At 35.9% G+C, this 11,010-nt stretch overlaps 1 protein-coding gene across 1 annotated transcript; it reads left to right on the top strand.

Moving 5' to 3' along the window:
* Positions 1-1,285: 1,285 nt before the first annotated feature.
* LOC147622489 (uncharacterized) lies at positions 1,286-2,741 on the top strand. The gene is made up of 3 exons (XM_086822654.1): positions 1,286-1,676; positions 1,914-1,996; positions 2,077-2,741. The coding sequence occupies exons 1-3, from the start codon at positions 1,526-1,528 to the stop codon at positions 2,458-2,460; spliced, it is 618 nt and encodes a 205-aa protein (XP_086678780.1). The 5' UTR covers positions 1,286-1,525; the 3' UTR covers positions 2,461-2,741.
* The last annotated feature ends 8,269 nt before the right edge of the window (positions 2,742-11,010 follow it).

Raw genomic sequence — 11,010 nt, 5'->3', positions numbered from 1 at the left:
GAACACGTTCACGTCTCTCTCCCAGGCCCGATCGCACGTTTATGTTTCTCTCTCTCAACTTTCACGCTCACATCTCTCTCTCTCAGGTGTGATCGCACGTTCACATCTCTCTCTCTCTCTCTCTCTCAGGTGTGATCGCACGTTGACGGCCTTCAAATTTGAGTCCTACCTGGACTCGTGATGTTGAGGATCACGGGTTCACACGTGTGCGCTCTCAAATTGAGGAAGGCAGCTGACAAGTTACAACTTACAAGGAACTTATTAGGCATTGGAATTGTCGAGCGCTCCACAAGTCACCACGTGGAGGCCACCTATAAGGCCTTACATGGACATGGGCCATGGCAATGTGACATGCGTGTGCTGATGGTGGCTACGGCCAACGTGATGCAAACGGGTCCTTGACTGCAGAAGAAGCAGCCAATGGGCGTTAACCACGTCGGACTCCTATTATCAAGTATTATTATAAGACCATCAGACGAAATAATAACAGCGATCCCAATTAAATAAAATCCAATTCGATTACGTATGCGCGAACAAGGAAAAAGACCCTAAAAACTCCAGTTTTCTCCATAATTGTAGACTGTGTTAACAAGAATAATTTTTATACACAATACCCCCAAACCTAAGCTCCATGACCATTTTTAAAAAGTAATTAAAGGGGAAAAAAACGGTTTTGATTATAGCGAGTGATATCAATTATTTATGAATCAACACCTTAATTAGGCCTCAAACCATCACCCAAATTGTCATACCATAACTGTCAGCCTTTGAATATTCTGATCCCATATACAGTCAGGACCTCACTGCTCAGACCCCTCCTGCATTCTTTAAAAGTTTGAGAGCTTTGCAGCTACACCTTTCGAAGAGATGGCAGAATACCTATTACTAGGATACCTGCTACCCTCCGCTACAAAAAAACCCTTCCTCCTTTCACCTTGAATTTTGCAGTGATCTCCTTTTGCCAAATCATTTCAATATTTAGCCTAGGGTTCAATAATAAATACATTACATTACTACTTTCTCTTGAGTAATCAGGCTGCTTCATGCATCAATCTTTCTTACTACACTTATTGGTCTAATCCTACAGTCATGTCTCACTAATTATTCACAACATCATCATCATAATTGCTTATAAATCTCCTTTTGCCTGTTACATCACATTATGTGGGGACTACAGTTCAATTTTTGAAATTCCCACTACATTATATTATGCATTTTAACCTATATATATGGGGCAGATCAGCCGTCTAATTCAAGCAGTATTCTTTGCTCTTCTCATACTAGCCTTAATTGTAGGAAGTGAGAGGCGCATCAATCACAGCAACATCTCGTCCATACTCTCCATCCAATCTAGACTGTCAGCTCTATTAGGATTCTTGAACCACACACAAAGTCTTGCTCAGTCCCACCCACCGAGATCAAGTTGTTTTTCACACTTGTTTTGGCCGCAGCTCAAATTAATCTTTCATATTTCTCTTCACCTAAACATCACGTAGACCAATTTTCACCAAAGCTACTCTTCTCAATGCCTTTGCTTAAAGCCCTTAATACCATCAAGAACTCAGCGACAATGCAAGTGTTAGTGAGGCCCGATGTAGTGGTAATTCTGGTGCTTGGACTTGGATTTTTCCTCTTCACCACCACCGCATACTTGCAGCAGCCCAATCAAGAAGCTGGTAATGGACTCCACTGTCTTACTAAACAAGGTCAATTCACATTATAATTGATCACAATTTGCATTTGCAACCCTATAAACAAGTGAAGTCAACTTGCCTGATATTAATTCACATTGCTGACTGTTTTCTCAGGCCTATTCACATTATAATTGATCACAATTTGCATGATTTACAAACTTATAAACAAGTGAAGTCAGCTTGCCTGATATAAATTCACATTGCTGACTGTTTTCTCAGGCCTGCAAAAGGACGGCTTTCAGCTGCGAGAAGCAACGGCTGAAGTGGTAAATGGAGCACATTTAATGCAGGGTACCAAAGAGGTAAATGATATGATTTAAAGTTTTATTGGTGAAGGATTTATACAGAGTATAAATTGAAGACCCAAAGAAATGTGCTGCAGAGATTTGGAACAACTTCGGGTGCTGATGAGCGAGAAAGGCGAGTGGGTGCGGAGCATAGAAAGCTGGCTCGATTTATTCTGCGTGAACGATCACCTGTGGTAATTGATGCAGAGGGGCTCGCCGCCTCTAACACTGCGCCTGCTGCATTGAATGTAGTAATTATCGGCAATGCTGCAGCTGCAGCTGCAGCGGCAACAAACCATGATCAAGTCAAGCGAAATTTGAAGAGAAGCCGCAGATCTCATCAGCTCGTAGAGACCCAGAATCCCCCCCCTGTTACAGACAGACCTGCATCTTCTGCTGGTGATCATGACCATGTGGACGCAAGAGCTTTTCATGCTGATTACAGTGGACCCAGAACACACCCTCCCCGGAACAATTAATAACGCACATAAACTCGCCGGCAATCACAACTGCAAAGCGAAAGTAAGTAATCCAGCTGATTAATGAACGCTTATCAAATTAAGTGGAGCCAATTATGTTGAGTCTAGCCTCATATCATATTGATCATAGTCAAATCGGTTTAAGTACCATAGCGCTAATGGCAATTAAAGCAAACCTGCAAACCAGTTTGGGAGTCTTAAGTACATATATATGCCTTGAGATCAGTGGAGGTCGCATAATTAAGCGGCATTCTGGTTTTCATTGTATGTTCATCACGAATAACTACTGCATGGTTGTGATTAGCTTCGATCTTCTCAATCTTAATAATTCCGAGTTTCGGTTTTTATATAAGTTCCTATATTAATTGCATAGTTTTGATGTGTGAACGACCCACACTAGGGTCAACCCTTGAGTTTTGCAATGAGAAATGATTCAATTTTCAATTTTTTTTTCTTCAAAAATCAAATGCATCTTGTTTGTGTCCCGAGTGTGCATGACTATATGAGGGTCATTTTTGACGTTCCCCCTTGCCCGTTCAAAATGATTGGATATTAGGGCAACCCAACTCACATTTTACATGCACAGCCACTTCCTTAGGTGCTTTTTACTTCGAACGTGCAGGTTTTTCCCCTTATGGCCCCTCTAATTTTTGTAAATTTAATTAATCCACTCAAAAATCGATCCTCCAAGTGAAATTCTAAAAATTGAGGGTATATTTTGTATATTTTGTGATTTTACGAGTTTTATGATTGATACCTCTCACAAACCACCAACTTTTAAACCTTTAAATCTTAAACTAATTCTTAAACCTTTAAATCTTAAACTAGTTGAGGGTATATTTTGTATATTTGTGATTTTACAAGTTTTATGATTGAAACCTCTCACAAAACAACAACATTTAAACCTTTACATCTTAAACTAATTCTTAAACCTTCAAACTCAAAATTTGATGTTATTTTTTGAACGTTGAATATCTAATTACACAAGGCTTTAGCACAAAAGTTTTATCCTTAGAGATGTGTGTCTCTCTTGTCACTATAGACTTTGATATCCATGGCTATGGTCTCTAAGTTTTGAATATATGCATAAAAAACGATTTACTAAACAAAAAATTATTTACTAGATAGATAATTTACTATATAAGAAATTATATTTAATAGAAAACCAAATTACTATATGCAAAATTATTTGCTATATAGGCATACTTACTATATAGCAATTCATTCGATATATAAACCTAATTCATTAAATAGAACTTGATTGCTATATATAAACCCAATTCACTACATATAGGAAATTTATTGCTATATAGACCTAATTCACTATATAGAAAATAATTTGATATATAGACTATTTATAAGAGATAATTTACTAGATTGTTGGCTTTTCTCTCTATTTAAATTATTTACTACTTAAAATAGTAAAAGAGAAAAATTATTATATTAGTAGTTTACCTTATACATAAGGTATCATAAATATAAAGTGATCTAAATAGAAGTAATAGCATATAAATAATTTTAAATATTTAAAGCATAAAAAATGACAACAATTTGCAATGACTATGTTAAGAGTAATACAGAGAGCTTCCACTTCAAAATATGAAACTAAGTTAATAAAGCAACTTGAACACAAAATAAGCATCCATCAACAATTTGAAAAACATATATTATAATGGTAAATTTGGATTTACTCAACAACTAAGTGTGCGTCATTCAAAGATAAATGAACACCTGTTGTTGGAGTTACAAAAATTTCATCTTCTTTAAGAAGCCATGCTAACAAACCAAAGTGCATTACTTTTGAATTAAGCTCGTCATTTTTCTTAACATGGAAGATTTGTGCCATCTTCATGACATTATAAGCAACTTTAAGTGAGGTCTCATCTATATTTTTTGCTCCTAGAAACTTCAAAAATGTTATTTCTTTATCCTCATGACCAAATTTTTTCACTTAAACAAACATTCACAGTAAACTAAAGAATTTAAGGAAAAACATAAAACAAACTTTTATGAATATGATAATAAATAAAATACTAACAAAGTTATAAATGTTTCAAAGAATTTACATTTTTTCCTTTGTTAGCTTGATTTAAAAAAATGGGATTCTTTTATCACACAAGAATGATCTTGAAATCAAAATATTAGATATTTAGAGATCCAAATAGAACTCTTATAAAATGTGATTTGAGAGAAATGAAATTTAATTAATCTAACATTTTTTACTCATTTTTTAAAGGTAACATTTGGTGCAAAAAGAACTAAAGTAAAAGCAAAACTTACCTTTATCATTTTTTAATTCAAGATTCATTTTTAATTCATAAATTCTTACAATTTGGAACACATCTACAAAGTTAAAAAAGATTTAAAGATATTGTCGTATGACACAAAAAATTCATGGTATAACTAATAGCATTTCTTAAATTGATTTTCTGTGACAAAACTACTTGAAGTTGTGCAAATCTTCAACCTTCATAAACTCTGTCTTGAATCAATGCACTTTGAAGACAAAGAAGTTATTTTATCCTAGAAATATAATGATAATATTAATAATCTTGATAGTTTAAAATTAAAGGATATAATTATTAATTTATAAACCACATTAATTTTATTCTATGATTACATTAGTAACCATAGTAAAATGAAACTAAAAGATGATAAAATTCATTAAAACTCAAAAACACATATCAAAAACATACTTTCTCATAATATGTTAAAATTTGTAGAGCATGAGTGGATATAGGTGTCATCTTTGTTGAAATATAGAAGTGAATAGGGTGTGTGCAGGAACAAGCCCTTGGCAAGAGGCTGTAAAAAAGAATGTGTAAATGTGAGAGAACCTGTGAAAAGGTGAGAAGAATCTACTGGGAGAGAATAAAGGGTAGCATGAGAAGATTTAGGAAGTGTGGAGATATTCTGGGAGATATTATGGAAAAAGTGAAGAGGTAGAGAGAATCAAGCAAAAGAGGTGGAGTGAATCATGGAGAAATCAGTGGGATTTGATGCTTGGATATAAACACTATAAATTGAGGCATTGGCCTAATGAGAACTTGTTGGTTTTTGATTATCCATGCCTACATTACACTATTTGCTAATTACTCACTAATTATATCTTAATTATTTGCTAATTACTCACTAATTATGTCTTAATTATTTGCTAGTTACTCACTAATTATATCTTAAATATTTACTAATTACTCACTAATTACGTCTTAATTATTTTCTAATCACTTTGTTAATGTTGTTGATTCTAGTATTTGATCCACCATAGCTCATCACATTGCTCTAATTTCAACATGGTATCAAAGCCATGCCTAGAATCCATTAGGTTTATGAGCCCATTATTTAATTAATTAGAATTAGTAGATAACTAAAAATTAATCAAAATTTTAGTTAGTTTTCATTTAGCCTCTGTACCCCCAGCTGGTGGAGGAGCTCTAGCTCCTTGAACACTCATCATTAGGCCAAACCCTTTTAACCCTAGCTAGCCAACTCATAGGAGCTCCAGCCAGTCAAGACAGAAGCGCAAAGCGCCGCCGACTGCTACAGAAATCGATGATTTATCAAGCGCCATTTTTTTGAGGAGATTTTGACATTGCTGCTTCATCCAATCAAATTGCTCTAATTCCTCTTAGCCCAGGGTTTTTCAAGCATGCTCTATAAGCTGGTGAAGACAGAATTCAATTTGATTAAGTCTACAGTGAGATCCAAGCTCTTCATCAAATCTGCAGGTGACTTTGGTAAAAAAGAGATTAAGCTTTTAATATTTGGACAAATCTTGTGTTTCTTGGCTTAATCCTCTACTAGACTCATTGCTATTGAAGGCTTTGAAAGCATTTGAGCTCATTTGAAGTCTAAGGCACCAGATCTGGACTCCCCGCATACTCTATTTTTTACACACTAAACAGAGGATTAATTTGCTAATCAGTGATTAATCAATGCTAATCACTGTATTTTGGTGCAATTGAGGATTCAAATTAACCATTAGGTATTTGATATACAGATCCCTATAACTTCAGATTGCAATTCGGAGTTGGTTTGATACTCCAACCATTCCGTACAAATTGGTTACCCTTGATTTAATGTAATTTCTGGTGATTTTATGCTGATAAATTTGTTGTAATCATCTCTTAAATACCAGATTGAGTTGTAAAAGGGTAGACACTGCCCTTGAATCTTGAAATTGGATCAAGAGGTAAGACCCCCTTCACATCATCATGAGTACAGCACAATAAATAGCCAAATTTTATGGGAAGCAGTTTTACACAAGGCAGACAAAAATCATGTATTTGCTCATGAGGAAAAATCTGTGGGGGCTAGTTGAGGGAAGAGATGAGTGCCCAGAGGCGAGAGGGGAAAATGAGTGGGGGAGCAAGAATGAAAAAGCATTGGGACTTATTGCACTCAGTTTAAATGATGAAATCATTCATCACATCACAGGGATACAATATGCAAAAGATGCATGGGATGAACTCAATAAATTATTTGGCACACAAGCTAAAGATTCAAAGATAAATCTGTTAATGCAATTCTACAAATTGGATATGAAGGAAAGTGACCTTTAATCACACACTTGAATAGATATAAAAGCATTAAGCAACAACTGGCAGCTATTGGCAAAAAAGTAGAAGATGATGAGGCACTAGCTGTGCTTCTAAAGAGTGTGGACAAAGGTGAATATGAAAATATTGTAGCAACACTAAAGAGAGAAGAAATGGCTCGACTCAACAGCAAGAGAAGAAAAAAGCATTCTTCACCCGAGGAGGATTCTCTCGAGGACGAGGACGAGGAAGAGGCAGAGTAGGAGGAAGGACCTTCACTTGCCACCACAACTGTGGAAAGCCAGGACACATGGCAAGAGACTGCTACAGCAAACCCAGTGGAGAAGGAACGACATCGGCAAACTTCATGGAGGCTCCAAAGGAAGTGGAGTCGGATCATCTTTTCTGAGAGAGAGAGAGAGAGACCCCAAAACCCAATGTAACCTGCCCCAACAAAGTAAAACCACCTCTGAGCCACCGATGATGTAGGCCACGCAGTAGATATATGTGAGCACTTTACTCAAGGTCGCGGGCACTTGTGGTAGCCTTGGACACATAGAGAGAGAGAGTGTGTGTCAAGGACTATGAGTTTAGGGACTTGAGGCACTAGTCGCGGGCTATCAAGTAAGAGAGAAACTTGGTACAGGATCCAAGTGTGCTAAGGTAACTTGAGGGGAGGAGTGCTAGACATTGGTCACGGTCTATCAAGTAAGAGGGAAACTTGGTATAGGGTCCAGGTGTGCTAGAGAGTATTCACTTGAGGGGAGGTGTTGAAATATACAAGTGAATAGGGTGTGTGCAGGAACAAGCCCTTGGCAAGAGGCTGTAAAAGAGAATGTGTAAATATGAGAGAACCTGTGAAAAGGTGAGAAGAATCTACTGGGAGAGAATATAGGGTAGCATGAGAAGATTTAGGAAGTGTGAAGATATTCAGGGAGATATTCTGGGAAAAGTGAAGAGGTGGAGAGAATCAAGCAAAAGAGGTGGAGCGAATCAAGGAGAAATCAGTGGGATTTGATGCTTGGATGTAAACACTATAAATTGAGGCATTGGCCTAATGAGAACTTGCTGCTTTTTGATTATCCATGCCTACATTAAACTATTTGCTAATTGCGCTAATCACTTTGTTAATGATGTTGATTCTAGTATTTGATCCACCATAGCTCATCACATTGCTCTAATTTCAACAATCTTCTCTTCCAATAGCTCCATATATGGTATGTTGCTTGTAATTTCATTATCCTCCTATAAGCAATTTCATTAGAAGCGCATTTCCAATAGCTCCATATATGTTATGTTGCTTGTAATTTCATTGTCCTCCTATAAAAAATTTCATTAGAAGAGCATTTACATAAAGAAGAAGTCTTAATCCTTCAAAAGTTTTTAAAAATAATTTCATTAGAAGAGCATTTACAAAAAGAAGAAATTTTAAATCTTAAAAAATTCACACAAACCACATAAAATTGTTTAGACTCAATGTGTGAGATTTCTAAGATGTACACATTTGCATTATTACAACATTAAGTTCTTTTAGATCTTTTAAAAGAAGATGGTTATAAAGTAAGAATGCAAACAAATACAAAGACACTATAAAGTAAGAATGTAAACAAATACAAAGACACTATAAAGTAAGAAGGTAAACAAATACAAAGACACTATAAAGTAACATGGTTGTAAAGTAAGAATGTAAACAAATACAAAGACACTATAAGCTTATAAGCTGAAAACGTATTCAAAACATCTCACAAATATTATAAACGATGTGATGTGTTTACATATAAAACACATCACAAACCTCATATAAGTGGGTTGGGTCTATATGTTGTACATATGCACTTGTATTATTCTCCTACGTGAAAAAATGTTTCTACTTATAAATAAATTAAATATAGCAAAGAAGATTTAAAAGCTCATCAAAACTTAATCATCATTAGAAGTTGCTCATTTTTTAACAACTTTTTTTTCTTGAGTAGTGTTTTACTTGTCATCCAAAGGACTGTCTTCTTCTTGAAAGTTTAAAGATCATTCATTATCCATACTTTTAGCTATGGTAGTAAAAAGTCAAACGTAATTATAAAGTAAGTAGTTTACTTACCACATCCATTGTGTTGTCAGCTTCAAAATATCATTTCTTTTTTATATCAATATCTCTTGTATTTCTTCCTCTTTTGAAGCTCCAATATACTAAAAGGATGATACACAATAAAAAAGCATCATTTTAGCGATAAAATCACTCTTACTTACCACACTTCACGTTGTGATAAATTTTGGAAGCTTACCACACTCATTGCCGAGGAAAAGTTTAATCGTTCACTCTTCTTCTTAGTCCACTTTAGACTATAGAGACTTTAGTCACGAAGAATAGATGTTTGTTAGCTAACATGGAATCTGGAGCGACACTCACACACATAATGCTCAAACACAAGAACATAAGGGTGGATAATGTGAGAGAGATTGATAAGCTCAAAGGAGAGAGATGAAGTCTCCAAGTACAAAGAGAAAGTACAAATGAGCAACTAACCCTAAAATGTGAATAAGGTTGCTTATATACCTAGATAACCCTAAGGTGCTTGTTCAGAGAAAAGCATAGTGGGACAAGATTACTTATAAACGTAGCTATTAACCTTAAGGTGCCCATTCACATCTAGATGGCTTGGGGAAAAAAACTCAATTGGACAAAAGTGCCCATGGCATACGCACATACTTTCATAGTTTAGTACTACCAAATATCTAGCAATCCCCCCTGTAGTACCAAAAGGCCATATTAGGGAGTTTGGAGAAATCCCCATACTCAATTCCAAATGGTGTCAGTTTTGAGTCTACTTATTAGAATATCTTAAGCATACCAAAGAGAGTAAGTTAGAGAGAGAGTAAGTGTTAGAGAGAAAGAGTTAGAGAGAGTTGGCCAGTTCAAGAGAAATAAAGAGAGTTAGAAAAAAGAGAGAGAGAGAGAGAGAGAGAGAGAGAGAGAGAGAGAGAGAGAGAGAGAGAGTTAGAAAGAAAGTTAAAAAGATAAAATTAAAGAGAAAGTGAGTGTTAGAGAGAGCCAATTGGCCAATTTAAGAGAAATAGAGAAAGACACAGTTAGAGAGAGAGAGTTAAAGAAAGTTTGACAATTCAAGAGAAAAAGAGATTTAGAGAGAGTAAGAGAGATTGAGAGAGAGTTAAAGAGAGACAATGAGTGTTATATATATATATATATATAGAGAGAGAGAGAGAGAGAGAGAGAGAGAGAGAGAGAGAGAGAGAGAGAGAGTTAAAGAAAGGTAAAGAGAGTGACCTAGAGAGAGAGTGTGGGAGGGAGAGTTAGAGAGAGAGAGAATTAAAGAGATAGTTAGAAAGAGAAAGAGAAAGAGAATTAAAGAGAGAGATGCAGAGAGCTAGAGAGAGACAATGAGTGTCAGAGAGAGAGAAAGTAAAAGAAAGGTAAAGAGAATTAAAGAGAGAGAGATGGAGAGAGTGAGAAAGAGAGAATTAAAGAGAGAGTTAGAGAGAGATAGTGAGTGTTAGAGAGAGGTAGAAAGAGAGTGAGTGTTAGAAAGAGAGAGAGTTACAGAGATATTTGGCCAGTTTCAGAGAAATAGAGAGAGATATGGCCAGTTCACAAAAAATAAAGAGAGTTAGAGAGAGAGTGAATTAGAGAGTGTAAGAGAGAGTTAGAGAGTCAATTATATAAAAGGTAGAGAGAGAGAGAGAGAGAGAGAGAGAGAGAGAGAGAGAGTTAGAGAGTTAGATAAAAGGTAAAGTGAGTGAGTCAGTGAGTGAGTTAGCGAGAGAAAGAGAGAGAGAGAGAGAGAGAGAGAGAGAGAGAGAGAGAGAGAGAGAGAGAGAGAGCGAGAGAGACTGAGTACTAGAGAGATACAGTGTGTGTGTTAGAGAGAGTTGGCCAGTTGGAGAGAAATCAAGAGAGCTAGAGAGAGAGTTAGTGAGAGTGATATAGACAGAGAGTTACAGAGATTTAGAGAGAGCTAGGAAGTGACATAGAGAGAGAGAGAGAGAGAGAGAGAGAGAG

The sequence above is a fragment of the Cibotium barometz genome, chromosome 28, assembly GCF_041138505.1.
Source record: "Cibotium barometz isolate CiBa-2024 chromosome 28, ASM4113850v1, whole genome shotgun sequence".
NCBI classification, from domain to species: domain Eukaryota; kingdom Viridiplantae; phylum Streptophyta; class Polypodiopsida; order Cyatheales; family Cibotiaceae; genus Cibotium; species Cibotium barometz.
This window is presented reverse-complemented; position numbering and strand designations above follow the sequence as displayed.